This window comes from Salmo salar, chromosome ssa24 (genome assembly GCF_905237065.1).
Source record: "Salmo salar chromosome ssa24, Ssal_v3.1, whole genome shotgun sequence".
Classification (NCBI taxonomy): domain Eukaryota; kingdom Metazoa; phylum Chordata; class Actinopteri; order Salmoniformes; family Salmonidae; genus Salmo; species Salmo salar.
This window is the reverse complement of record NC_059465.1, coordinates 35,396,594-35,424,276: the sequence shown is the minus strand read 5'-3', so window position 1 is coordinate 35,424,276 and position 27,683 is coordinate 35,396,594. Positions and strand designations below refer to the sequence as shown.

The 27,683-nt window shown below is 41.7% G+C and overlaps 1 protein-coding gene across 3 annotated transcripts; it reads right to left on the bottom strand.

Annotated features, from left to right (window-relative positions):
- Window positions 1-65: 65 nt before the first annotated feature.
- On the bottom strand, window positions 66-27,561 carry LOC123723671 (arrestin domain-containing protein 3). 3 transcript variants are annotated; one of them, XM_014172424.2, is made up of 6 exons: window positions 27,225-27,561; window positions 8,964-9,021; window positions 8,727-8,874; window positions 2,750-2,846; window positions 2,271-2,527; window positions 66-2,023 (listed from the first exon to the last, which is right to left on the bottom strand). In XM_014172424.2, exons 1-6 carry the CDS (start codon window positions 27,478-27,480, stop codon window positions 1,577-1,579), a joined length of 1,263 nt encoding a protein of 420 aa, XP_014027899.2. In that variant the 5' UTR covers window positions 27,481-27,561; the 3' UTR covers window positions 66-1,576. The 3 variants fall into 3 exon arrangements, with proteins under 3 accessions (XP_014027899.2, XP_014027903.2, XP_014027904.2); XM_014172429.2 differs by lacking the exon at window positions 2,271-2,527 and having other exon boundaries at window positions 1,888-2,023; XM_014172428.2 differs by lacking the exons at window positions 8,727-8,874; window positions 8,964-9,021 and having other exon boundaries at window positions 27,225-27,526.
- Between the last annotated feature and the right edge of the window lie 122 nt (window positions 27,562-27,683).

The window sequence follows — 27,683 nt, the reverse complement described above, 5'->3', positions numbered from 1 at the left end:
CAATCAGAACTGGTTAACGGTATATGCATCACTAGCTAACCACATCATTAAATGGCACAAACAGATACAATTTATCATCTCCATTTATGTTAATTGAGTAAATGTGGAGTAGGTCATATGCCAGCAAAACTAACAGCAAACGAATATTGATCTAATAATGATGATTGGAAGGCTAACATGAAACAGATCTGAAAATGTCTGACATAAACAAACTGTGAACAAAGAATGTGATAGGTAACAGGAGTCTGCCCTCGTGGCCTGTAAAACATTAGAATAGAAACAATGCAATATCACACGCACTGTAAATAAATAAAGGAAATAATGGTAGGCCAATGCCTCCTGTGATATATTTAAATAGTTAAACAGCAATGGCAGTAGTAGTGCAATACTGTATTATATCTCAGTGAATACATCATTTGTACAGAATATGTGTTAGCAAAGGTGTCCTGGTACATGGGTTTAGATCACAACAATACTGAGTTATTAATGATGCATACATTTTGCATGGCCAAACTAAGGGCACTGTGGTGGTAATCTGGAGGCGAAAGAAACACACTCCTCTTTCGGCGAGGTGTTGGCTAGCGGAGTAGAACACTTAAAAAAGAAAAGGAGAGCTGCACTCTCTAGGAGCTCAGATGCAATAATTTAATAACCAATGTTGTCAAGGTCTTCCCCCCCAATAAATTGTCAAGTTCACCCCATCTCATAGGGAGGGTGACGTGTTCGATGCCAATATAGTGAAGGGACGAAATAGAGTGGTTCGCATTTGGAAGCGAACCACTCTATTTCGTCACTTCCCTATATCCCTAGGAGAGTGAGTGACCTTGACAATTTATTGTTAAAACGAGAGGCTGCCTGGATTTTTGATTTAAAAACCCTTACTCCCTTCGGTCTCAACGTAGACTTTGATCTGAAGCCATTCTTGTGATTATTGTGATTTTGCTATTCATTGTAAATGTTTGTAGGCCTATGCAGCCACATTGTATCTATGATCGTATGCTATCCATTCATGCTTTTTATATGTTCTATTTAGATCTGTAAATAAACCAATGACATCAAGCCACACCCGGCTATAATTACAGACACCCGTGTGTCTTTCCAACCTATATAAGTTAGTGACGCACAGTGTTTGTCATTATACCCTGATGAAGATAGCTTGTCTGTCGAAACATTGGTTATTAAATGATTGCAACTGAGCACCTAGAGTGTGCTGCTCTCCTTTTATTTTTTGCTGTGGTGGCAAACCTGGAGTCAAAACAAAATAATCATTCATAAAGGCAGTCAAGAAGGCACCATGTGTGATCTGAGCATTACATTGCATAATTTTTTAAATGTTGCATCAGACACAAATCCTGGAAGACAGAACTCAAAAGCAGGTGTATTTTACAGTAAAAAAAAATATCTTTATGGCTCAAAACACAAAAACATAAATGCTATTGACTTGAAACACTGATGCAAACCTGGCATTTTGTTCCTTCATTAACATAATGTTTACAGGTCTGTTGGTGTGTGCAACAATGACACTGGGAGTGAATCAGTTGCGTAACTTCTGTCAAAGATGAGTGTTTATGGTGTATCAGGGTGATGTTTCAGGTGCTGACGGAGGATAAAGGGAAAAATACGATGGGGGTTGGTCTATCTCTTGAGGAGAGGGGTGTGAAAGCATCATCGGGGCAGTCGGGGGTGTATGAAATGGTGGCGCAGTTGGAGGTGGATGCATCATCAAGTGAGTTGGGTATGGGTATGTTGGCTGTGGGTCAGGGGGATAACTTCCTCCCATGGCTGCAGGTTCAGGGTACACTGGCAGGACAGGCGGATATAGGCCTCCCCCTGGAGCCGAGACAGGAGGATATGGTCCAAAGGCTGTATCACAAGGGAAGTCACTGTTGCTTGGACCACCTTTCCCGAATTCTTCAAACCTGACACGTCTGTCTGGTGATAGGTCAGACCGAAAGCAGGAAGGGATAATAGCCAATGGAAACTTGACTTCAGGGTCTGTGGCAAGAGGAACATCCAAGTATACCTTTAAAACAAACAGCATGTTACAGAGGAGTATTGGGAATTAATCAAAATCTCTTTAGCCAAATTGTAACTCGAGATGCACATGTCTGACCTGCCTTTTTGCACTGACGTCAATGGGAGATCTGTGTGAGTGTGACTACGAATGTCAAGTTAATATGCGTCACTTGAGCATAAAGCTTATAGTTAAAGCGTTACTCTTCTGTTTAATACTTGGAATATGAAGTGATTGTCCAGACACTTGGATGTACCTTTAGTATGTACTCTACTCTTATGATGTTACAGTTCAGGATGGACAAGTCCTGGTCAGAAGGTATCTTCAATGACCCAGCAACACTTTCTTGGGTGTTTGACGGGATAGGTTCTCTGACTACTTTGCAGACTGTCTGCTCTGCAGTCTTTGTGTTGCCAGAAGCGAAGAAAGTCATTTTCTGCTTCAGACTGAATTTGGGCTTAAGGTCACGGGAGGAGTTGTTCTTGATGTTTGCACAGATATTCACAGTCTCACCTGGAGTGGAAAAAGCCACCACAAAATTAAAGACAGTCTGAGATTTCAAATAACCAACACAACAGTGCATTGGCACAGGTCCTGTACAGTTATGTTGAAGGCATTACAAATATTGACTAAACCTTGCATGTGAAAGTTAATTGTGTGATCAGGACACTTATGAGAGACACTTTCATAGTCATTTTCATGTTGCTACATTACAGTGCCTGGGATATACATTACCTGGCATATAACCCATCCTTTCAACGCGGACATCCATGGTGACATGTCCTGAGGTGAATATACCAACTGACTTGTTCTTCACACCATGCTGAGGAGACTGGAACACAGGATGAGGAAATTACATTATGTTCTATACTACTATGACACAAGGAAAACAAACCAGGATCTGTACATCCAACCATCCACTTTCACACATATGCGATGAATAACAGCATACATCCATCCATCCTATAATAAAATGGACTACATTACCATAAAACTTCAATTAAACGCTGAGTCTCAAATATCCACCTGTCCCTTTTAATAGACGGCATCGGCACACATTCAGCAAATAAACGGCTGTTTCAAATAAACACAGTGTCTAAATGAATTGTTTATGAGTGAACGTCTGTCACAACGTCCACAGGTGGCGCCTCTCCCCGTTTGGGCGGTGCTCGGCGGTCGTTGTCGCCGGCTGTTTCAGTATGATATATTGGATAAAGTAATAAAGACAGACACCAATGTCTAGTTCAATAGCCTTGTTCATGCATTGTACAAATCCCTACACGCGGAGTCCGGGGAACAGTCCGGCTAGTCGATTACCTATCAACTAGACTCCGTAACATCATCCTTTTCAATAGAAAGTGCAAACATAACAGCATAACATTAAATTCTTAACAATCAAGTCATAACAATTAAGAACGCATGACATTTTCTTTTTACTTCAGTTGTCATCTTCCTTTCTTTTTAAATTTTCTTTTTTTCTTTATTTTCTTTTATTTTATTTATTTTTATTTTTTAAATGTTTATTTTTATAAACAGGAGGACAAGTTAACACAGTCTCTTGCTTACAGAGTAAGCCTGTCCGGTGGCTTGCACAGCCGACCCACCCGTGAGTAAGTATTGGCTCTGACAGGGGTAGGATTAGGGCCACGAGCTGGAGAGCTTGGTGGGGTAGAAGCCTCACCTTCAGTTGGCTCATGTCTCAATTCTGCACCTCTTACCCTTAGGCCTGGACTGTGATCCATCTCATCTAGGTGAGTGTATGGCGTGTTCTGGTTTGTCCGCTCTGCTATGCGCAGATCCACCCGATTGCGACGATAGAGGGAGCCACCAACATCCACCAGGTAAGAGCGTGGTGCAACTCTCTGTAGGCACGTGCCCAGCCTCCAAAGTCCTGTGTGGTCTCCCGGCAGCGGTTTCATCCTTATCGTTTCACCCACCTCCAGTTCTGGTAGGTCTCGAGCAGTCCGGTCGTAGAAGCACTTAGCGAGCTGCTTTCTGCGACGCAGTTTGTCCGTGACGCCAACCATGACGCAGGGGCTCAAGTAGCTTGTTAGCTACGGGGATGGTAGTCTTCAGACGTCTGGACAGAAGGCGTTGTGCTGGGCTGCTGTCCATGTTTTCGGTGGGTGTGTTCCTCCACTGTAAGATCGCTTTCCATGGGTCGTTGCTGTCGCCGCGGCCCTGCTTAACAGGTTTTTTGCAATCTTGACAGCTGACTCTGCCTTGCCATTTGCTTTTGGGTGTCTTGGAGAGGAGGTTACATGGTCAAACTCCCATTCTGAGGCGTAAACGCTTGAACTGTGCAGTGAATTGTGGGCCATTGTCCGTGATTACCTTGTCAGGCTGACCTTGCCTGGCAAACTGCGCCTTGCAGCGCTTTATGACCGTCTCTGCAGACAAGTCAGGGAGCAGTTCAATTTCCCAAAAGTCAGAGTAGTGATCCACAATGAGAAGATAGTCCTTTTGTCTGTGGCTGAATAAGTCCATGCTGACGATTTGCCAGGCCCTTGTGGGCAGTTCGTGTGACATCATGGTTTCCTTTTGCTGTTCATGAGCGTACTCGTTGCACGTGGTACAGTTGCTGACAAAGTCTTTAATTTCTGCTTGCATGTTTGGCCAGTATAATGTTTCACGAGCCTGGCGGTAGCATGCGTCACCTCCAACGTGACTGGAGTGTATGCGGGTAAGCATCTCTGGACGTAGTGATTTGGGAATAATGACCTTCTGACCTCTGAACAAGACGCCATTTTGCACGCTGATCTCATCTCGAAAGGTCCAGTATTCTCTCACTGTGAAAGGTGTCTCCTCTTTCAGGTATGGCCAACCTGCGAGAGCCATGGACTTCAGTGATTGTAGGTGTTCGTCCTTGTCAGTGTGTTGCCTGATCTGGGCTAGGCGGTGATCTGTGACGTTTAAGTAGTCTGCCTGATTGATCTGTTGAACATCTTGTTGTTCCTGCTGTAGCGAACAGATGGCCTGCCGCTGATAGGCAGTGCCTCTGCCTGTACATTGTGCCGTTGCCCTGCTCAGTGTGTCGCTGATGTACATCTCTGGTCCTGGCTTGTAAATGACCTTCAGGCTGTAGTTTTGCAGAGTCAGGAGCATGCTTTGAAGCCTCTTGGGCGCGTTGAGGAGAGGTTTACTGAATATGGCAATGAGTGGTTTGTGGTCAGTTTCAGCGGTGACCAGCTCTCGACCATACAAGTAGTGATGGAATCGCTGGCAAGAGAAGACGATGCTGAGGCACTCTTTCTCAATTTGTGCATAGTTCTGTTCGGTGGGGGTGAGCGCTCTCGAGGCAAACGCAACGGGTTGGCCTTCCTGCATAAGGCAGCATCCAAGTCCCCTTTGACTGGAGTCACTCTGGATTGTGACAGGCTTCGTGACGTCGTAGTAGCGCAACACTGGCATGGATGAAGCCAGAGATTTCATCTCCTGCACCGCTGCCTCGTGCTTGGGTAGCCAGTGCCATGGTGTGTCTTTGTCCAGCAACCGGCGCAGAGGCTCACAGACTGCTGATAGGTGTGGCATGAACTTTGCAAGATAGTTTGCAAAACCGATGAGACGCTGTACTCCTTTTGCATCAGATGGGTTTGGCATGTCGAGGATCGCTCGGACCTTGTCTGGGTCCGGCTTCAGGCCTTTGCCGAAAGAATGTGGCCATGGAAGTGGACGTCTTTCACCTTGAACTGTAGCTTCTTCAGGCCAAGACGAAGCTTAACTGTTCGACAGCGCTCCATCAGTGCCAGGAGCTTCACATCGTGGTCGCGTTCTGCTTCATCGTCTGTGTCACCACAGCCTACGATCAGGACATCATCAGCGATGGGTTCAATGCCCTTGAGCCCAGCCAGTAACTCGTGCTGCTTGCGTTGGTATACCTCAGGTGCCACTGAGACACCAAACGGGAGCTTGAGCCAGCGTTTCCGACCCCAGGGGGTCCAGAAGGTAGTCATGAAGCTGCTTTCTTCGTCCAGCTTGCATTGAAGGAATGCATCTCGGGCATCCACCAAGGTGAAAATCCTGGCCTTGGGAAGCTTGTAGAGGACATCCTCTAGTGTCGGCATGATGTAGTGGGATCGTTTCAATGCTTGGTTCAGATGCTTTGGGTCGATGCAGACCCTCAGCTTCTCTGGTTTTTTCACTATGACCATATTGCTGATCCAGTCAGTTGGTTCGGTCACAGATGTCATGTGGCCATCGGCCTCATACTTGTCCAGCTGGGCCTTCACAGCCACTTTCATTGCAATGGGCACATTGCGAGGAGCACACTGGACTGGAGTGATGCTCTCATCCACTTCAAAGTGTACCTCACCAGGCACTGATTCAACGGGCATGTTGAATACATCGTCATATCTGTTGAGTAGTTGTTCTTTGGACAGGGGTCCATGCTGGACATGATCCACAATGTGCAGGTCATTTGGTACAGTGAACTGCATCAGTCCCAGGCGTTCGCATGTAGAGCCTGAGAGGAGAGGATGTTGACTGGTTTTCACAATCTCAAACTCCAGCTTGTGTTTGCGTCCCCCGAATAACACATTCGGTCTCAAAGGTGCCCATAGAGCTCATTAGCTCTCCTGAGTACAGCTTTAGTCTAGTATCGCTGGGCAATAGATGCGTGTCAGGTGCCAGATTGATTTTGTCTTTGTAGCTCATTACGTTGCATGTAGCACCGGAATCCAGTTGACATTGTTGTTGCTTGTTGTGTAATCGTAGTGTCACAAACCATTTCTTCCCTCTTGAGTGTACAGCCCCAATGGATTCATGCATGTAAATGTTACTTTCACTGTTCAGCCCTGAACATTGAGTGACATCATCAACACAGTGAATCTTGCCCTCACTCACCCTTCTTTTGCTTTTGAGACACACTTTTGCAAAGTGATTATTAGTTCCACAAGCTCTGCATGGTTTTCCATAGGCAGGGCAGTGCTCTTTGCCACGTGTGTGCGTATTCCCACAGTATATACATGCTACTGGGCTCTCTGTGTTCACCGTTCGTGGTGAATTACTCTGCCTTGATTGGTTTTGCCTGAATGTCTGCCTAGCAACAGCGTGAACAGTGTCAACGTCGGAGCGTGGGGTTTCGATTTCCATTGCTCTCATTCTCATGTCAGTGACTTCAGCAGTGCGGCACATTTCGATGGCAGTTACTAATGTTAAGCCCTCTCTCTCAGTAGACGCCGGCGTGTATCCTCATTTGCAATTCCCAGTACTATTTTGTCACGAATCAATTCATCTTTCAATCCCCCGTATTCACAAGTGGCGGATTTTTCTCTCAAACGGGTTACAAAGTTGTGTACTGACTCACCCTCTTCCTGTTTGCAGCTTCCGAAAACGAACCGCTCGTAAATTACGTTTCTGGCGGGTTTGAAGTAATTCTCCAATGCATCCAATATAGCCTTTGCATCACACTGTTGTCGCGCTGTGAGGGTGAGATTGTGCCGGTAGATATGCCTGCATTCGCTGCCCATTAAACTCCTCAGAGTTGCCGCTTGTACCTCGTTGGGTTTCTCATGTAGACCGGTCGCCAGCGCATAGTCCTCGAATTCATCCCTGAAATTGTCCCAATTAGTATTCCAGTCCCCTGTGAGAACCATGGGATTAGGTGGCGGAATGTTCGCTGCCATAGCGATGGAATAGGAGACTTCTTTGCCTTCAGTCATCGAGGTAGGTAGTGATGCTAGCTAACCAGCTAACAACTAGTTGATCAGTGTTGTGAGTAGGAATCGGCGTGTGTTCGCATATGGAACGTAACCGCGCCTATACTGTACTTAGCTACAAAAATAACAAACGTATGGTTTTCGAGCCACTTCTGATACCATGTTTCAGTATGATATATTGGATAAAGTAATAAAGACAGACACCAATGTCTAGTTCAATAGCCTTGTTCATGCATTGTACAAATCCCTACACGCGGAGTCCGGGGAACAGTCCGGCTAGTCGATTACCTATCAACTAGACTCCGTAACACCGGCCTACTAGCTGACATCGATCTATGTTTCTGTTTCGTTTGGTAATGTCTGGTTAGAGTAGCACCTGTTTTGTGTTTAGTAATTAGTGGGGGTGTTTAGTCTGTCTGTTTTGTGTTTGGGGTTGTGCGGGATTGTTTCGTGTCTGTTGCTGTAGGTTTGGGGGGGGAAGGTATGTTACTGAGTTACGTTACGCGGTTTGGGTATTAGGTTTGCTGGGCTGCGTCCCGCGTCTTTCTTGTTCGTGTTGGACTTGCCTTCTTTATTAAACACGTTAAACGTACCCGAGTCTCCTGCGCCTGACTTCACCCCTCCTGCAGAACTATTTTATGACAACTTCAGTGAGTACCGTAAAGATTACCCAAAATAAGATAAAGGAGAACAACATCATTGCCATGGATGAGACAGCAGTGTCATTTGATCTGGTCGGCCCAACTACCTGAGATACAAGGCACAACGAGGCGCAACAAGTGAGATAATGGTGCTGAAGCGTGAAATCGGGGGTGTATGATAGGCAGCCTAGTCTTTGCAAGTCTGATCTGCGATGGAATTGTTATTATAATCTTTATACTGGTCATACTTCCAGTCTTCAACATTTTATTGAACAAAAGCTGTCTTCATTAAGGAAATAGATGTTTGGCTCAAATAAAAGCCTGTCTCTAATAAGCGCCAGTTGTGTTCAGTGATCGAAGCAAATAAACACATGGGCTATTAATTTAAGTTTTATGGTAGCACAGATTACACACCATTAGTAGGACATGGTTCAAGTCAGCCTTGGAGACAAAGGTGATTTCCTTCACCAAGTCGCGTGTCTTTAGCCAACCCCTAACCAGCTTGGCTTCCAGTTTGTACACTATCTTGCCATGTGGACCCTTGAAGGATGATGGCATGCTTCTGTAATATAAAACAGTGTTACATACCATGTAAAACAATATGTTCAATCTGTAGCTATGAATATGAATTTGGCTTGAATTTCCACTTACCCCTCAGGAATTTTGAAACCAAATGGATATCTATGGATCCCAGGGGGGAGGATATTGTCTGTAACAGAAACCCAATTAGTAATTTCAGTGTTGTCGAAGCTACTTTGAAAATAGAGCTTACCAATTACTTCACACTTGAAGAAGTTAAGCTACACTAGAACTACCCATTTTCCTGTGTTTTAAATCATATTATACAACAGCTGATGAAATTGTGTACTAGATCCAGTAATTAGCTACACCTCTACATGTCAAAAAAGTAGGCTAATTAACTACTGAAAACACAACCAAGATTAATTTAGTTGATCTACCACCAAGCTACTACCAAATTTAAACTAAAAAATGACATTTTCTGAGGAAAATATGGTGTGCTTGCTAGGTTGTGAAATAGTAGTTGTAGTAATGTTAGTAGTAGCAATGCTAATAATAGGGTTTTCATAAGCTGTGTTAGCAAGGGTGAAAGTAGATTTAATTTCGTCCTGGAATGGGACATCCTATGTGTGCACACCAAAAACATTTATGGGCCTAATCATACAATTACATATATAATCAAGGTTTGGGCGATATACCGTTTATACAGTGTGTCAAATAAATTCTATCACCCTCACAGCTATCCTCCAATCACAACGATTATCCAAATATTGGAACTCTTACTTTTTACTCTCCACAGAACACCTTGGTATCCGGTTGCCATTTTGTTTGTCCAAACGAAACCAGTTGGTCAAAAGTTACTAGCTCAGGTTTAAATCTCAAACTAAATACAGTTGAAGTCGGAAGTTTACATACACCTTAGCCAAATAAATTTAAACTCAGTTTTTCACAATTCCTGACATTTAATCCTAGTAAAAATGTTCTGTATTAGGTCAATTAGGATCACCACTTTATTTTAAGAATGTGAAATGTCAGAATAATAGTAGAGAGAATTATTTCTTTCAGCTTTTATTTCTTCACATTCCCAGTGGGTCAGAAGTTTACATACACTCAATTAGTATTTGCTAGCATTGCCTTTAAATTGTTTAACTTGGGTAAAACGTTTGGTTAGCCTTCCACAATAAGTCGGGTGAATTTTGGCCCATTCCTTCTGACAGAGCTGGTGCAACTGAGTCAGGTTTGTAGGCCTTCTTGCTCGCACACGCTCTTTCAGTTCTGCCCACAAATGGCTTGAGGTCAGGCCTTTTGATGGCCACTCCAATACCTTGACTTTGTTGTCCTTAAGCCATTTTGCCACAACTTTGGAAGTATGCTTGGGGTCATTGTCCATTTGGAAGACCCATTTGTGACCAAGCTTAAACTTCCTGACTGGTGTCTTGAGATGTTGCTTCAATATATACACAATTTTCCTTGCTCATGATGCCATCTATTTTGTGAAGTGCACCAGTCCCTCCTGCAGAAAGTACCCCCACAACATGATGCTGCCACCCCCGTGCTTCACGGTTGAGTTGGTGTTCTTCGGCTTGCAAGCTTCTCCCTTTTTCCTCCAAACATAATGATGGTCATTATGGCCAAACAGTTCTATTTTGTTTCATCAGATCAGAGGACATTTCTTCAAAAAGTACGATCTTTGTCCCCATGTGCAGTTGCAAACCGTAGTCTGGCTATTTTATGGCGGTTTTGGTGCAGTGGCTTCTTCCTTGCTGAGCGGCCTTTCAGGTTATGTCGATAGGACTCGTTTTACTGTGGATATAGATACTTTTGTACCTGTTTCCTCCAGCATCTTCACAAGGTCCTTTGCACTTTTCGCACCAAAGTACGTTCATCTCTAGGAGACAGAACGCGTCTCATTCCTGAGCGGTATGACGGCTGTGTGGTCCCATGGTGTTTATACTTGCATACTATTGTTTGTACAGATGAACGTGGTACGCTCAGGCATTCGGAAATGAACCACACTTGTGGGGGTCTACAATTTTTTTTTTCTGAGGTCTTGGCTAATTTCTTTTGATTTTCCCATGATGTCAAGCAAAGAGGCACTGAGTTTGAAGGTAGGCCTTGAAATACATCCACAGGGTACACCTCCAATTGACTCAAATGTAGTCAATTAGCCTATCAGAAGCTTCTAAAGCCAGGACATCATTTTCTGGAATTTTTAAAGCTGTTTAAAGGCACACTAAGTTGACTGTATGTAAACTTCTGACCCACTGGAATTGTGATACATTGAATTATAAGTTAAATAATCTGTCTGTAAACAATTGCTGGAAAAATGACTTGTGTCATGCACAAAGTAGATGTCCTAACCGACTTGCCAAAACTATAGTTTGTTAATAAGACATTTGTGGAGTGGTTGAAAAACAAGTTTTAATGACTCCAACCTAAGTGTATGTAAACTTCCGACTTCAACTGTACATACTGCAATTCCAACCACAAAATCTTGCTTTGATTTTAAGACTCAAAATACAACAACTTGCCTAGCTAACAGCTAAATGTTTGTTTTTTACTTTGTTATAATTCTAATTCTATTTTCAAGGCTTCACATGGTGTCATGGAAAATATTAATATTATTTCCAACAACCACTGAGCAACTCCGCAGTAAATCCAGCTGCATATTGAAGGTTGAAATCAGAGTTTCTAAACCCAGAGACACAACATCGCAAGACTTCACACAGACTGAGCAGACTAGGCCGGGGTTTGAGATGTCAATGAGAGAAGTGAAAAATTATTATTTGGTTGTTAATTTTCTCTAAATCTAAAGGCACAATCTAGATTCGAGCCAATGTCTTAAGTAGTTGAACATGTTTTCTACTCAGACCTCGTGAAAGTGACAAACTGACATGTTTTCATTTTCGTTAAAAACAACTTTATATCAAAGGAGTGCCTTTGATTTGACGGCCTGCACATGCGCAGTTAGGCGTGAGACGACGTTAGACTCGATGATGTGTTTCTGCGCATGAGCTTAGCTAGCCAATTTCGCCATGACATCGCCTACAAGCGTGATTGGGGATTTCTATTGGAGAAGCAGTTTCTGCTTATCTTCATACTGTACTGTCTTTATTGAGATATTCCAAGTCGATATTTAAGTAATAATAAGGAATTCCCTTCGACCACACCCAGAAATTGGGGAAAACAAACATTATTTTGCATTCACCCCCATTGTAAAAGAGTCAACTTCATCGTCGATTTTTTTGTAATAAAGAAATAACAAAACATGCCCGAAAAGCTTCTGTGTTGTTCATTGTATATGTAACCAGTGGTGTAAAGTACTAAAGTAAAAATATTTAAACTACTACTGAAGTAGTTTTTGGGTGTATCTGTACTTTACTTTATTATTTATATTTTGACAACTTTTACTTTTACTTCACTATATACTATATTAAAGACATATGTGTTTACTGAACTATGGTCTTTATCTAAGGCAAAACAGTTCGATTTTTTTTTTTAACATTGAAACTGCAGTTATCGAAAGCTGTGAACTTAGATTTAATAGGATGTTATAGACCTCATCTGCAAAAGTAGAATCCCTGGATTCTCTAGTTGAACTGATGCGTGGTTGGGGGGAAAAAATCACATGGTCCTTATGGGTGATTTAAACGGACTGGTTATCTCCAAACTCCGAGGCCATGAGGACTGTGCAATACTGGGCAATTTAAACTGGGACTGGTTATTTCCAAACTTCGAGGCTATAAGAGGACTGTGCAATACACAGAATTTTACTCAAATTATAAATGTAGTCACAAGACTCAATCCAAAAGATATCTCTAAGTCAACACTTATTGATGTTATTCTAACTAGCAATCTGCATAAATACTTGGCTGTTGGTATTTTCCCTGATGATTTAAGTGATCATTGTGCAGTTGCTTGCATTAGACAGTAACATCCCCAAAGTGCCCCCTCAGTTCATAATCAAACTACATTTGACGCAGTTCTATGAGCAGACATTCGTGCATTAACTTTATGCATGCAACTGAGATAGGATTGCGCTAATTGCAAACATTGAAGAGGCATTCTCCTATTTTCATTCCATGTTTTCTACTACAGTAGTTCTTCCTGTAAAAGTTGCGTCATACTGCAGCACACCTTGTGGGCAGTCAGCCATTACTGCCATCAATGCTAGTTTGACCACCAGAGGGTAACTTTGAGAAGCATTTGACAGTCTTCAATATTGGCTGTATTACAGAATTTAAACCATTTTTTTGTAAGAACATAGTATATGGGATTGATTTAAAGAAATGTAGCTTAACCTCTCTAGGGTCGGCGGGACGAAATTGTCCCACCTACTCAACAGCCAGTGGAATCCTGTGGCGTGTTATTCAAATACCTTAAATGCTATTACTTCAATTTCTCAAACATATGACTATTTTACAGCTATTTAAAGACTAGACACTCGTTAATCTAACCACACTGTCCGATTTCAAAAAGGCTTTACAACGAAAGCAAAACATTAGATTGTCAGCAGAGTACCCAGCCAGAAATAATCAGACACCCATTTTTCAAGCTAGCATATAATGTCACATAAACCCAGAAGACAGCTAAATGCAGCACTAACCTTTGATCTTCATCAGATGACAACCCTAGGACATTATGTTATACAATACATGCATGTTTTGTTCAATCAAGTTCATATTTATATCAAAAACCAGCTTTTTACATTAGCATGTGACGTTCAGAACTAGCATACCCCCGCAAACTTCCGGTGAATTTACAAAACATTTACTAAATTACTCACGATAAACGTTCACAAAAAGCATAACAATTATTTTAAGAATTATAGATACAGAACTCCTCTATGCACTCGATATGTCCGATTTTAAAATAGCTTTTCGGTGAAAGCACATTTTGCAATATTCTCAGTAGGTAGCCCGGCATCACAGGGCTAGCTATTTAGACACCAAGCAAGTTTAGCACTCACCAAAGTCCGATTTACTATAAGAAAAATGTTATTACCTTTGGTGTTCTTCGTCAGAATGCACTCCCAGGACTTCTACTTCAATAACAAATGTTGGTTTGGTCCCAAATAATCCATTGTTATATCCAAATAGCGGCGTTTTGTTAGTGCGTTCAAGACACTATCCGAATGGTAAAGAAGGGTGACGAGCACGACACATTTCGTGACAAAAAAAATTCTAAATATTCCATTACCGTACTTCGAAGCATGTCAACCGCTGTTTAAAATCAATTTTTATGCCATTTTTCTCGTAAAAAAGCGATAATATTCCGACCGGGAATCTGCGTTTAGGTAAAAAGACGAAAGAAAATAAAGCATGGGGTCGACTCGTGCACGCGCCTAAGCCCATTGTCCTCTGATCGGCCACTTGCCAAAGGCGATAATGTGTTTCAGCCAGAGGCTGCCTCGATATCATTCAGCTTTTTCCCGGGTTCTGAGAGCCTATGGGAGCCGTAGGAAGTGTCACGTTACAGCAAAGATCCTCAGTCTTCAATAAACAGAGACAAGAAGCTCAAGGAATAGTCAGAGAGGGCACTTCCTGTAAGGAATCTTCTCAGGTTTTTGCCTGCCATATGAGTTCTGTTATACTCACAGACACCATTCAAACAGTTTTAGAAACTTTAGGGAGTTTTCTATCCAAAGCCAATAATTATATGCATATTCTAGTTTCCGGGCAGTAGTAATAACCAGATTAAATCGGGTATGTTTTTTATCCGGCCGTGTAAATACTGCCCCCTACCCCCAACAGGTTAATTCATTTGATTATTATTATGGTGTTTCTATTCCAAGAAAAATGAAACCCTCAGGATTTCCGTTAGTACTAAGAGCAAATAATCCTAACATGTCCACAACCTAATTGTAGTCTAACCAATACCCAAATGGAGATTCAGTGAAAATAAAAATCTCATTGATTTATCAAGACCAGTCCCCATGCTTGTCTCAGAGCAGTGCGAAACGGTGCGGAAACAGTTGACCACAAGCGGGTAGGCTATTGCTTCAAATCCTATTGCTTCTAACTTCAATATGCTTTAAATGCCACAATGTCACAAATAATTGAATACACACAATTCTTAAAACTCTAATGCTTTAATATTTAATAATTTCTGTCCTCTGAATTCATATTCCTTATATAAATACGCCCATGTGCACTTTGATATTGGGGATGCGCCATGCGGCCATGCCTAACGGGGAAAGGGGGTGCGCCATGCGGCCATGCCTAACGGGGAAAGGGGGTGCGCCATGCGGCCATGCCTAACGGGGAAAGGGGGTGCGCCATGCAGCCATGCCTAACGGGGAAAGGGGGTGCGCCATGCGGCCATGCCTAACGGGGAAAGGGGCGATGAGCCCGTCGGGCGCAACCCAGGCGACATGGAGATGCGGGGTCAATCCTTCATCAGATGAACCGCAACATGTCGGCTAAAGCGATTTAATTCATGAATGCATTTGAAAGTTTTTAATATTGTGATAGTGAAGAGCAAAACTCTTCTCAAGAGAATTAACATTACAGTTACACCAACTGGTAGGCTAATCACACAATTGTACAAAATGGTAAGAGAACTGGTGAAGAAAGCTCGGCTATGAAAAGCCAACTGACATTTACTCCTACACTCTAAAAATAAAAGGTTCCTCGAGTATCCTTTAGGGGTTCATTTTTTTAAATTGAAACTGTGGGGGAACCCCTATAAGCACCCCTTATAATGGTTCCTCAAAGAACCTTTTGGGGTTCATTTTTTTAAACTCCCTGCTCACCCTCCCTCCATTATAAAAACATATTTGAATAATAATACAAATATTGACAATATTGATTTAAATAATTCATTGTTTAGTGGCACCACAAATGTGAATTAATATTTACAAAAGAATTTACCAAACAAAACACATTACAAAATTGCAACATTATTTTGAATTTAACCTTCATTTAACTAGGCAAGTCAGTCAAGAACAAATTCTTATTTACAATGATGGCCTACCCCGGCAAAACCCAGATGACGCTGGGTCAATTGTGTAACGCCCTTTGGGACTCCCAATCACGGCCAGATGTGATACAGCCTGGATTCGAACCAGGGACTGTAGTGATGCCTCTTGCACTGAGATATGCAAGAGGCATCACTGTAGGCTACTGTAGGCTACACAATGAGAACATATGGGAAAATAAATAAATAATGAAATGTAAATTATAGAGAGCAGCCCGAGCATCATCAAGAGATATGCTGGACCCTATGTCAGAGAGGTGTTTTTGGGACCACATCGTGTCTATTGTCCTGCTAATAGCCCTTGTGAAAACATGTTTTCAAAAGGCCTCTAGGGCCAAAGAAAATCCTTACTTTTCCCCCCATCCACTTGCCTCTTCCATTTATTCCCATAGTAATTTGTTATGGTTTGTATTGCAAATGAGGGCATAAACTGGGTCAAGACGCCAGCAGAGTAAGTATAACTATATGTAGTAAAATAAAGGTTAAATAGAAATAAATAAGACCTACAACACTTTTAACAGCACATTACTCAACACTAGTGAGACTCATGTCACCCACGGTAGGCCAACGGTATATCTAAAAATGTATATTTTTCAATGACATGACTCTCCGCCAATAATTACATTTAGAGGATTGTAGGATTCTAAATTAATATCTAAGGGGCATTTTTCATTAGGGCAAAACTGATCTGTGAGAATATCTAAGGGGCTTTTATATAATTATAATGCAGGGTTAATAATAATAATCGATATTTTATAAAATGTACTAACCCGGACGACGTTGGGCCAATTGTGCACCGCCCTATGGGACTCTCAAACAAGGTCAGATGGGATACAACCTGGATTCGATCCAAGGAGTGTAGTGATGCCTCTTGCACTGACATGCAGGGCCTTAGACCACTGCACCACTCTGGAGCCATGACCAATATGACCAATATACACTACCGTTCAAAAGTTTGGGGTCACTTAGAAATGTCTTTGTTCTTGAAAGAAAAGCACATTTTTGTCAATTAAAATAACATAAAAATTATCAGAAATACAGTGTAGACATTGTTAATGTTGTAAATGACTATTGTAGCTGGAAACAGCTGATTTTTAATGGAATATCTACATAGGCGTACAGAGGCCCATTATCAGCAACCATCACTCCTGTGTTCCAATGGCACGTTGTGTAAGCTAATCCAAGTTTATCATTTTAAAAGGCTAATTGATCATTAGAAAACCATTTAGCAATTATGTTAACACAGCTGAAAACTGTGGTACTGATTAAAGAAGAAGAGGCCTTCTTTAGACTAGTTGAGTATCTGGAGCATCAGCATTTGTGGGTTCGATTACAGGCTCAAAATGGCCAGAAACAAAGTACTTTCTTCTGAAACTCGTCAGTCTATTCTTGTTCTGAGAAATGAAGGCTATTCCATGTGAGAAATTGCAAAGAAACTGAAGATCTCGTACCTCAGTTTTATCTCAATTTCAGTCAGGTTTTAGAGTCAAGCATAGTACAATTACTGCAGTAAGTAAGGTTGTAGTTGATATTCTAGATGCTCAGGACAAGAAAAATCACAGTGTTTCAACCTTTTATTGACTTATAGAAGGCATTCGACACCGTTGACCATGCCCTGCTGTTGTATCGACTAAAAAAGGTTGGTTTAAGTGTTTAAGTGATGCATTGGATTGGTTCCAAAACTACCTTTCTGACAGAACACGGTGTGTAGCACAGGGTATGAGAGTATGAAATTTGAGTTTCGAAGGCTTACAAAAGGAGTTCCCCAGGGCTCAATTTTAAGTCAGATCCTTTTTACACTGTATATAAATGACATAGGGAAGACCGTTGACTCTGCAAATCTCCATCTGTATGCTAATGACACAATTGTTTATTCTAGCGCATCTAATATTGAGAAGGATTTTCAGGACTTACAGTGGGCTTTTAATGTTATTCAAAGGCAGCTTTTCAAATTTAAACTTGTGCTTCATGCAAGGAAAACAAAATGTATGATTTTCTCTTCCCTGAAAGTAAACAGATGGAGTCACATGCAGATGTTAACTATAAAAGGCCAGCAAATTGATAGGGTCACCTCCTATAAGTATCTTGGGATGTGGTTAAATGAAAAGCTGAATTTTAAACAGGACATTGATAACTTGACCAAGAAACTGAAGTTGAAATTGGGTTTCTATTTTAGGAACAAATTTTGCTTTTCAATGTTAGTCAGAAAGGATCTTGTTCACTTATTTTAATTAGTGCTGGATTATGCTGATATTGTCTATATGCAGGCCTCAGCAAGTAACTTGAAAACTCTGGACAGTGTATCATGGTGCTTTAAGATTCATTACCAACGCTAGATCACTGACCCATCACTGTGATCTGTATGCTATGGTGCAATGGACCTCTCTCTCCACCAGGAGACTAAAGCACTGGCACACTTTAACGTGTACAAAGCACAACTCCCTTTGTATCTCTGTTCCTTACTGACCAGATCAGTCACTCAATACAGTTTTCATTCAGTCGCTGCTGTCCTTGTCTGTTCCTAAGGCTAGAACTGAGATGGGGAAACAATATTTTTCCCATAATGCCCCTTCATCCTGGAACATGCTTCAGATGATATTAAAGTTAGGGGAGTTAGTGTCCTTGCCTGTTTTTAATACTCTGATTGTATTTTGTGTGTATTTGGTATTTTTCTGTACTATGTAATTCACATGCTGCTATTTCCGTTATGCCTTCTTGCCAGGTCGCCCTCGGAAAATAGGTTAACATCAATGGGTCTTACCTGGTTAAATAAAACATCTAATAAATGTACTTTTTCCTCCATACATTTTCCCTGACACCCAAAAGTACTTGTTACATTTTGAATGCTTAGCAGGACAGAAAACGGGCTAATTCACACACTTATCAAGAGAACATCCCTGGTCATCCCTACTGCCTCTGATCTGGCAGACTCACTAAATACAAATGCTTAGTTTGTAAATGATGTCTGAGTGTTGGAGTGTGCCCCTGGCTATCCGTAAAAAAAAAAAAAATTGTGCCTACTGGTTTGCTTAATATAAGGAATTTGAAATTATTCATATTTTAAATCAGTGCTGGCAGAGCCCCACCTGTTTTGAGCACCACACTTTTAGGGAAAAAAAACAATACAAAAAAATGTTTTGTCGGGGGGGGGGCTTGCCTGTTTTGCTTGTTCTTTTGGCATTAATACCGGCCACACATCAGTTTGCAAACAATGTAATTTAAAAAAAAATAATTGAATTAATAAAGCCGCATACAAACATGGCCTATTTTTTGCTTTCTTGAGTAAGGCAGCTCTAAAATGCAAGTGTTTCAGCCTAGCTCAGTGCTTTCTGTGGTGGTGGGGCTTGCCAGCAGAAAATACAGAGCGTTGCGCCTGATTGGCTGTCACATCCTGACCCTAGTAAGATGTCATTTTCTATAGTAGAGTAGGTCAGGGCGTGACAGGGGGTGTTTTGTGTTTTTCTATTTCTATGTTTTAGTTCTAGTTTTTGTATTTCTATGTTGGGGTTGTTTGGGTTGATCTCCAATTGGAGGCAGCTGGTCCTCGTTACCTCTGATTGGAGATCATCTTTAAGTAGGGGTTTTCTTCCTGGGTTTTTGTGGGTTATTATTTGTGAGTAGTGTTTCTTTCTCCTCTGCGTCACGGTTGGTAGAGCGTGGTGTGTGCAACGACAGGGTTGTGGGTTCGATTTCCCCCCCCCAAAAAATGCATGAAATGAAAATGAAATGTATGAAATGTATAAAATGTATGTATTCACTACTGTAAGTCACTCTGGATAAGAGCGTCTGCTAAATTACTAAAATGTAAAATGTAAATGTATATTTCAGTTATTTGATGTATTGCATAGTTTTCACGGATTAAATAAATTTGTGGAACGAAACACACGCTGCACTTTGGTCCGATCCTTTAAACAGCCGTGACATTGGCTCAGTTTTCTGTCATGATTGGCACAGTTTTCTGTCACTCATGGGACAGTACGTCATCACCAATTCTAAGGTCAGAGCTCGAAAATTAGGGTCAGAACTCTATGGGTTCTGTCATAGAGTTATATTAGAAGTGCCCATCCAAGAAGGCTCAAGGTCATTGGCCACAGAATGACATCAAATCACGTTATATCTACAGTAGCTTTGATTGGACTGATCATGTCAACATCTTACTTTCAAAGTCTTAGCTAGCAGTCATCATCAGTTGTGATCAAGTTGACAATCTACTGGCAAATCCCTTTTAATCCTTGTCATATGAAGAGAAATTATAGATAAAACGTATCGGTGCTCATCGGCCATTGTACATAAAGATTACACAACAAGTTGGAAATCGCAAATTCAACAAATGAGTGGTTTGGAAGGAATCAGTGGCTAACTGCAAGTGTTGCAAAGAAACCACTAACATTGTGTTTTTTCCCCCCTGAGTTCCCACCATAAATCCAGAGAATGCCAGACTTTGATGACAAAATTTTCCAACAAAGGACCGCTGTGCCACCTTCACAAGGAGAGTCCAAAAATGTATTGTATGCTGCTGCATAAATGATGTAATATGCAAGGGAGAAATGTATTCTGTAGCTAAGAAAGTAATACTAAGTGCATATTGTGTAGTAAGCTGTTAGTAGCCCATGTACCTCAACCTAATAATTTGGTCTATTTTCACCAACGCGGCATTGTAAACACATTGTTCCTGGCACGTGTGTGCTTGTTTGGCTACTTTTTTTTGTACAGCTTTGACAGTGCTACTGATAGTAGTTGTGGTGCTTGGCTTGCACGTGCAAATTCAGCACACACAACATTTTATAATATAATTGTGTTCTTTGACATGTCAAATTAAAAGCCTATTTAACACGTCAAATAGTGTTATATGACGAATCTTCTTTGACATGCAAAGACCCAAACGGCGTTCAATGTGCCTCACCCTAATAATTTGGTCTATTTTCACCTCTTAATTTTGCCTACTGTTCTAACTTGGTGGTGCACAAATAGCTTATAACCTGTTTTAGATAAATGTAATCATTGAATATTGTTTGTTTATATGCCCCATTTATTTATCCTACGGTTCTGACTTGGTGTACAGGGAGAACACTGTAAGAATGACCCATTTAAATATACTTAAGTATCAAAAGTACATGTAATTGCTAAAATATACTTAAGTATCAAAAGTAAAAATATGAATAATTTCAAATTCCTTATATTAAGCAAACCAGTAGGCACATTTTTATTTATTTATAGATAGCCAGGGGCACACTCCAACACTCAGACATCATTTACAAACTAAGCATTTGTGTTTAGTGAGTCGCCACTGGCCATTTTCTATTAAGGCAGCTTTACTTTTACTCAAGTATGACAATTGGGTACTTTTTCTACCACTGCATGTAACCAGGTAAAAAATCCCAATCTACGGTTTGCAATGATCCCACATAAGGAAATAAAGCCTGTGAGAAGAGACCTGTAGCTTCAGGCTATTCGGTTTGGGAAATATGAGGACAGTGTCCAAGTAGGCTACACGTAGCTATGTGTGTGGAAAACATTCCATTCCGGGTAAGACATTTAACTTGTTTAGTATAGTCCTTTTGTAACTCCACTCACTACTTGTAGCTGTATAGTCAGTTTGTTTGTGTTGTTGGGTAGCTAGCTAGCACTCACTTACTCACGTGGCATGAGGGAAGCCACAATATTACAGTAGTGAGAACGCTTGGGAGCAGGCAATGTTGAAAAGTAATCTTTAGACATGTTGTACTTTTCTTAAATGTAGTTTTGTAATTGACTAAAACTAGCAGAAAAGAAAATTGCGTTTGAAAAAGGTTAGGTTTTCGCTGTGAGCCAATGGGGTAACCTAGGTAACCACAGGTTGTGAGCTCTGAACGCTCAGAGAGCGAAACGAGATGGGTGGGGCTAAAGCTTAAGAGGGTGTGAACGATGCTGAATGGGTGTAGACAAAGAAGAGCTCTTCACTAGATACCAAAATATTCAAAGACCATTTTCTCAAAAGTGAATTTACAAGTTAATCAAACTCAGTTTTTCACAATTCCTGACATTTAATCCTAGTAAAAATGTTCTGTATTAGGTCAATTAGGATCACCACTTTATTTTAAGAATGTGAAATGTCAGAAAAATAGTAGAGAGTAATTTATTTCAGCTTTTATTTCTTTCATCACATTCCCTGTGGGTCAGAAGTATACATACACTCAATTAGTATTTGCTAGCATTGCCTTTAAATTGTTTAACTTGGGTAAAACGATTGGGTAGCCTTCCACAAGCTTCCCACAATAAGTTGGGTGAATTTTGGCCCATTCCTCCTGACAGAGCTGGTCTGAGTCAGGTTTGTAGGCCTCCTTGCTCGCACAGACTTTTTCAGTTCTGCCCACAAATGTTATATAGGATTGAGGTCAGGCCTTTTGATGGCCACTCCAATACCTTGACTTTGTTGTCCTTAAGCCATTTTGCCACAACTTTGGAAGTATGCTTGGGGTCATTGTCCATTTGGAAGACCCACTTGGGACCAAGCTTTAACTTCCTGACTGATGTCTTGAGATGTTGCTTCAATATATACACAATTTTCCTTGCTCATGATGCCATCTATTTTGTGAAGTGCACCAGTCCCTCCTGCAGCAAAGCACCCCACAACATGATGCTGCCACCCCCGTGCTTCACGGTTGGGATGGTGTTCTTTGGCTTGCAAGCCTCCCCCTTTTTCCTCCAAACATAACAATGTTCATTATGGCCAAACAGTTCTATTTTGTTTCATCAGACCAGAGGACATTTCTCCAAAAAGAACGATCTTTGTCCCCATGTGCAGTTGCAAACCGTAGTCTGGCTTTTTTATGGCAGTTTTGGAGCAATGACTTCCTCCCTGCAGAGCAGACTTTCAGGTTATGTCAATATAGGACTCGTTTTACTGTGGATATACAGTGAGGGGAAAAAAGTATTTGATCCCCTGCTGATTTTGTACGTTTGCCCACTGACAAAGAAATGATCAGTCTATAATTCTAATGGTAGGTTTATTTGAACAGTGAGAGACAGAATAAAAGATTTAGATGCACTATTGTAAAGTGGTTGTTCCACTGGATATTATAAGGTGAATGCACCAATTTGTAAGTCGCTCTGGATAAGAGCGTCTGCTAAATGACTAAAATGTAAATGTAAAAAATGAATAACAACAACAAAATCCAGAAAAACGCATGTCAAAAATGTTATAAATTGATTTGCATTTTAATGAGGGAAATAAGTATTTGACCCCCTCTCAATCAGAAAGATTTGTGGCTCCCAGGTGTCTTTTATACAGGTAACGAGCTGAGATTAGGAGCACACTCTTAAAGGGAGTGCTCCTAATCTCAGTTTGTTACCTGTGTAAAAGACACCTGTCCACAGAAGCAATCAATCAATCAGATTCCAAACTCTCCACCATGGCCAAGACCAAAGAGCTCTCCAAGGATGTCAGGGACAAGATTGTAGACCTACACAAGGCTGGAATGGGCTACAAGATCATCGCCAAGCAGCTTGGTGAGAAGGTGACAACAGTTGGTGCGATTATTCGCAAATGGAAGAAACACAAAAGAACTGTCAATCTCCCTCGGCCTGGGGCTCCATGCAAGATCTCACCTCGTGGAGTTGCAATGATCATGAGAACGGTGAGGAATCAGCCCAGAACTACACGGGAGGATCTTGTCAATGATCTCAAGGCAGCTGGGACCATAGTCACCAAGAAAACAATTGGTAACACACTACGCCGTGAAGGACTGAAATCCTGCAGCGCCCGCAAGACACCCCTGCTCAAGAAAGCACATATACATGCCCGTCTGAAGTTTGCCAATGAACATCTGAATGATTCAGAGGACAACTGGGTGAAAGTGTTGTGGTCAGATGAGACCAAAATGGAGCTCTTTGGCATCAACTCAACTCGCCGTGTTTGGAAGAGGAGGAATACTGCCTATGACCCCAAGAACACCCTCCCCACCGTCAAACATGGAGGTGGAAACACCATGCTTTGGGGGTGTTTTTCTGCTAAGGGGACAGGACAACTTCACCGCATCAAAGGGACGATGGACGGGGCCATGTACCGTCAAATCTTGGGTGAGAATCTCCTTCCCTCAGCCAGGGCATAGAAAATGGGTTGTGGATGGGTATTCCAGCATGACAATGACCCAAAACACATGGCCAAGGCAACAAAGGAGTGGCTCAAGAAGAAGCACATTAAGGTCCTGGAGTGGCCTAGCCAGTCTCCTGACCTTAATCCCATAGAAAATCTGTGGAGTGAGCTGAAGGTTCGAGTTGCCAAACGTCAGCCTCGAAACCTTAATGACTTGGCGAAGATCTGCAAAGAGGAGTGGGACAAAATCCCTCCTGAGATGTGTGCAAACCTGGTGGCCAACTACAAGAAACGTCTGACCTCTGTGATTGCCAACAAGGGTTTTGCCACCAAGTACTAAGTCATATTTTGCAGAGGGGTCAAATACTTATTTCCCTCATTAAAATGCAAATCAATTTATAACATTTTTGACATGTGTTTTTCTGGATTTCTTTGTTATTATTCTGTCTCTTGCTGTTCAAATAAACCTACCATTAAAATTAAAGACTGATCATTTCTTTGTCAGTGGGCAAACGTACAAAATCAGCAGGGGATCAAATACTTTTTTCCCTCACTGTAGATAGTTTGTACCGGTTTCCTCCAGCATCTTCACAAGGTCCTTTGCTGTTGTTCTGGGATTGAGTTGCACTCTTCGCACCAAAGTACGTTCATCTCTAGGAGACAGAACGCGTCTCCTTCCTAAGCAGTATGACGGCTGCGTGGTCCCATGGTGTTTAAACTTGCGTACTATTGTTTGTACAGATGAACGTGGTACCTTCAGGCATTTGGAAATTGCTCCCAAGGATGAACCAGACTTGTGAAGGTCTACAATTTTTTTTCTGAGGTCTTGGCTGATTTCTATTGATTTTCCCATGATGTCCAGCAGAGGCACTGAGTTTGAAGGTAGGCCTTGAAATACATCTACAGGTACACCTCCAATTGACACAAATGATGTAAATTAGCCTATCAGAAGCTTCTAAAGCCATGACATCATTTTCTGGAATTTTCCAAGCTGTTTAAAGGCACAGTCAACTTAGTGTATGTAAACTTCTGACTCACTGGAATTGTGATACAGTGAATTATAAGTTAAAACATCTTTCTGTAAACAATTGTTGGAAAAATGACTTGTGTCATGCACAAAGTAAATGTCCTAACGTACTTGCCAAAACTATAGTTTGCTAACAAGAAATTTGTAGTGGTTGAAAAACTACATTTAATTCCAACCTAAGTGTATGTAAACTTCCAACTACAACTGTATATCCAAAAGTATGTGGACACCCCCCTTTAAATTAGTGGATTGGCTATTTCAGCCACACCCGTTGCTGACAGGTGTCTAAAATCGAGCACACAGCCATGCAATCTCCATAGACAAACATTGGCAGTCGAATGGCCTTACTTAAGAGCTCAGTGACTTTCAACGTGGCACCGTCATAGGATGCCACCTTTCCAACAAGTCAGTTTGTCAAATTTCTGGCCTGCTAGAGCTTCCCCCTGTCAACTGTAAGTGCTGTTATTGTGAAGTGGAAGGAGCAACAACGGCTCAGCTGGGAAGTGGTAGGCCACACAAGCTCACAGAACGGGACCGCCGAGTGCTGAAGCGAGTAAAAATCGTCTGTGCTTCTGGGAGCAACGTCAGCACAATAACTGTTAGTCAGGAGCTTCATGTAAAGGGTTTCCATGGCCAAGCAGCCGCACACAAGCCTAAGATCACCATGTGCAATGCCAAGCGCCGGCTGGAGTGGTGTAAAGCTCGCCGCCATTGAACTCTGGAGCAGTGGAAACACATTCTCTGGAGTGATGAATCACACTTCACTACCTGGCAGTCCAATGGACTAATCTGTGTTTGGCAGATGCCAGGAGAACGCTACCTGCCCGAATACAAAGTGCCAACTGTAAAGTTTGGTGGAGGACGAATAATGGTCTGGGGATGTTTTTCCGGGTTCGGGCTAGGCCGCTTAGTTCCAGCGAAGGGATATCTTAATGCTACAGCATACAATGACATTCTAGACAATCAGCTGTCTCCCTGTAGCGCTGTCTTAGGCGTCGCACAGTATGGACATTGCAATTTATTGCCCTGGCCACATCTGCAGTCCTCATGCCTCCTTGCAGCATGCCTAAGGCACGTTTACGCAGATGAGCAGGGACCCTGGGCATCTTTCTTTTGGTGTATTTCAGAGTCAGTAGAAAGGCCGCTTTAGTGTCCTAAGTTTTCATAACTGTGACCTTAATTGCCTACAGTCTGTAAACTGTTAGTGTCTTAATGACCGTTCCACAGGTGCATGTTCAATAATTGTTTATTGTTCATTGAACAAGCATGGGAAACAGTGTTTAAACCCTTTACAATTAAGATCTGTGAAGTTATTTGGATTTTTACAAATTATCTTTGAAAGACAGGGTCCTGAAAAAGGGATGTTTCTTTTTTGCTGAGTTTATTTTCCTTTCCTTATAGAACCACATAGATTACGTCTATGTCTGCTAATGCGTTGTGGTGAAGTAGAGAACAAAACTCTGTATATGGACACATCTTCCTGGTTCTTGCTGGACCGCCTGTGATGGGGTCAGACCAAAGTAGAGTCAGCATTGTCACTAGTAGGTGAGGGCATCTACAGCCAACCGCTCAGATGGCTCCAGCTAGCCGTTTTTACACAACCTATTCCAGACCGGTCTGCACGTTTTAAAGTTTGAATAGCGTTTCTAGCTTCAACAGTGGAAGACTAGTTGAATTGTATGACCATTGAAATACATTGGGATTGATGCAAATATGGTTGTAGTGTAACAAGTATTAGCAGTACCACTGTTTTTTTTCAAGCAACCTGACCAGGACGTTTTTATGTTGTTTTGGTGTTGATAGCTTCTACGCACGCTACATACAGGTGGCAACGGAATAATAATACAAAGTATAAACAGTTGTGATTTGCATTCAGCAAGCACACTTAATTACTAGTTAATTGAAGTACATGTAGTTCACTCCTCCCCTAACCTAAGCTATACAAATAATGAGAGTCGCACACTCAATATATCAACTCCAAGTAATTGATTGGGTATTAAAGGCACAGTGGTGCCGAAACGTTAGTGATTTACTCAATACATTACTGGGAGTTTATATATAGCGTGCACGACTCCCTTTATTACATTTATTTTATAGCTTATAGTTTATTCGCCGTTAGTCAGCACCTCTACATATAAATACTTGTATATGGTTGTGCGCCAGTTATTATAAAAAAACTAAAACATTGGATAACAGACATCGCGCCTGTGCGCAGGCAGGATACACTGGGTGGGGTCATTGAGGTCCACAGATTGGGATGGGTAGGCTAGGTTATAGTAAACGGTTAAAAACACAAAATCTCGCCTAGACTTACCTTTAGGAGATTCATTAATCATAAACGTCTTAAGTTTGAAATATCGACTGTGAGCAGAGTAAGTCCTAGTGTGGTCTTTCGTATGTGTCGTCCAATGGACATGTGCGTCCCCTTTGGCTTTGATGAAAAGGCTTTCCACTTTGGTTTCCTTTATTAACTCCAAAGTAATTCTTCCAGATATACAGTCGCCTTCGGAAAATGTATCATGTTCATTAATAACATCGTAACTCAAGTCAAAAGTTTTTACTGAAGGCATTTTCGACTGTTTCACATGAACTTTTCTGAAGCCAATTTCTGCTAGCTTAGCCTACTCCTAAATAGTGATGTCATTGTCGTGGGACTGTACACAGGGATATACCGCAGACTATACTCTACTGCCCCCCAGTGTAAAGGGTTTTGTCTAGAAGGGATAGGCTACAGTTTAGGTCAAAATCGACTTTTCGTAGCAGGTTAGGATAA

Coding starts and splice junctions, on each gene's coding strand:
- LOC123723671 (XM_014172424.2), bottom strand. CDS start 27,480: ATGCCTTCAGTAAAAACTTTTGACTTGAGTTACGATGTTATTAATGAA. Junction 8,875..8,963: donor GGTTTCAAAATTCCTGAGGG/GTAAGTGGAAAT, acceptor TTTATATTACAG/AAGCATGCCATCATCCTTCA. Junction 2,847..8,726: donor TGAACCATGTCCTACTAATG/GTGTGTAATCTG, acceptor CCTGTGTTCCAG/TCTCCTCAGCATGGTGTGAA.